Raw genomic sequence first — 2,196 nt, 5'->3', positions numbered from 1 at the left:
TTGGAAGTATGTAAGATTCAAAACTAATATTTAAATAATCAGAAAATTCATAATGTCAGTATCATTGGTGACCAATTGCTTTAACAGTTAATGTAGGGGAGAAAAATTCTTCTGTTATATATAAAATTTTTAAGGAAGGAACTGCAATAAAAAAAAGTGTAATTATTGGTGTGACTGTTCAAATTGTTTCAATAAAATGTTCATTAATTATAAATCGATTTGTAATTTTATTTATAATAAGAAAAATAAATATATATGAAATTAATGTTGTAATTATAATAAGTATTAATATTGTGTAATCATGGAAAAAAATTAGTTGGTTTATATTAGGAGTATTTGAATCTTGAATATAAAAATTTAATCAAGTTTGAATTTATAATAAAAGAAATTTTAAAAAAATTCTTTATATTTGATGCTTAAAATCAATGCACTTTTTTGCTATATTATATTTTTTTTAAAAAAATTAATTTGTTGTATAAGGAATTTGTTCATAAGAATGATTTAAAGGTGGGAAGGAATGATTTCATTCTAAATTTGGTGATATAAAAAATTTATATAAAATTAATCGTTGAGATATAAATGATTCTCAAATAATAAAAATAAAAAAAATTATTGAAAGGAATGAAATTATTGAACCAATTGAGGATAAAACATTTCAAGAAGTATATATATCAGGGTAGTCAGAGTATCGTCGTGGGAATCCAGATAAACCTAAGAAATGGTGTGGGAAAAATGTTAGATTTACACCAATAAATATAGAAGTGAATTGAATTTTTAGTAAAAGTTTATTTAATGAGAATCCAAAAAATAATGGAAATCAATGAATAAATCCTGCAATGATAGCAAAGACTGCTCCTATTGATAATACATAATGGAAATGACCAATTACATAATATGTGTCATGAAGTATAATATCTAATGAAGAGTTAGATAAAATAATTCCTGTTAGTCCTCCTAATGTAAAAAGAAAAATAAATCCTATTCTTCAAATTATAGCTGGAGAAAATTGAATTTTTGATCCATAGATTGTTGCTAATCATCTAAATACCTTAATTCCAGTAGGAATAGCAATAATTATAGTTGCAGATGTAAAGTAAGCTCGAGTATCAATATCTAAACCAACAGTAAATATATGATGAGCTCAAACAATAAATCCTAATATACCAATAGCAATTATAGCATAAATTATTCCTAAAGAGCCAAAAATTTCTTTTTTTCCTCTTTCGTTTGTAATAATATGGGAAATTAAACCAAATCCAGGTAAAATTAAAATATAAACTTCTGGATGTCCAAAAAATCAAAATAAATGTTGGTATAGAATAGGATCTCCTCCTCCAGCGGGATCAAAGAAGGATGTATTAAGATTTCGATCAGTAAGAAGTATAGTAATAGCTCCTGCTAAGACTGGAAGAGAAAGAAGTAGAAGAATTGCTGTAATTAAAATTGATCATGTAAATAAAGGAAGAAAGTTTAATGAATGAGTTTTTGTGTGTATATTTAAGATTGTAACAATAAAATTAATTGATCCTATAATTGATGAAATTCCTGCAATATGAATAGAAAAAATTCCTAAGTCAACAGAAGGTGTATCATGACCAACAATTGATGACAATGGAGGGTATAAAGTTCAACCAGTTCCTACTCCAGTTCCGATAAAGTTTCTTAAAATTAAAAGAAATAAAGAAGGAGGAAGTAATCAAAATCTTATGTTATTTATACGAGGGAAAGCTATATCAGGTACACCTAGTATTAAAGGGATTAATCAATTTCCAAAACCCCCAACTAAAAAAGGTATAACTATGAAAAAAATTATAATAAAAGCATGAGCTGTAATAATAGTATTATAAATTTGATCATTATTAATTAGAGCTCCTGGTGAACTTAATTCTAACCGAATAATTATTCTTATAGAAGCTCCTAAAGTTCCTGCCCATAAGGCAAAAATAAAATATAATGTTCCAATATCTTTATGATTTGTAGAATATAATCATTTTGTCAAAATTTTAATAGTTTAAAAAAAATATTAAATTGCAAATTTAAAGATAATTTTTTAAAAAATTTTAAGATTTATAAAATATTTTATATTTTTAACTTTGAAGGTTAAATGATTAATTTATCATAAAATCTTATGATTAATTAATTGAGTTAAATAAATAAAATATAAAAAATAATGATAAAAACCTAGTAAAAATTGTA

General features: G+C 24.1%; 1 protein-coding gene and 1 pseudogene across 1 annotated transcript in view; one reads left to right on the top strand and one right to left on the bottom strand.

Moving 5' to 3' along the window:
* Positions 1-203, top strand: part of LOC122637381 (NADH-ubiquinone oxidoreductase chain 5-like) — a gene marked incomplete at its 5' end in the record, with an annotated part of 4,344 nt that extends 4,141 nt beyond the window's left edge. Inside the window, one exon of the mRNA XM_043829483.1 lies at positions 1-203. Within this exon, the coding sequence (XP_043685418.1) occupies positions 1-27 (27 nt within the window).
* Positions 1-1,294, bottom strand: LOC122637383 (annotated as a pseudogene).
* Positions 1,295-2,196: the final 902 nt, after the last annotated feature.

This window comes from Vespula pensylvanica, unplaced genomic scaffold (assembly GCF_014466175.1).
Source record: "Vespula pensylvanica isolate Volc-1 unplaced genomic scaffold, ASM1446617v1 scaffold0001, whole genome shotgun sequence".
NCBI classification, from domain to species: domain Eukaryota; kingdom Metazoa; phylum Arthropoda; class Insecta; order Hymenoptera; family Vespidae; genus Vespula; species Vespula pensylvanica.
Note: the sequence above shows the minus strand (reverse complement) of the source record. Positions and strands in the feature narration are given on the sequence as shown.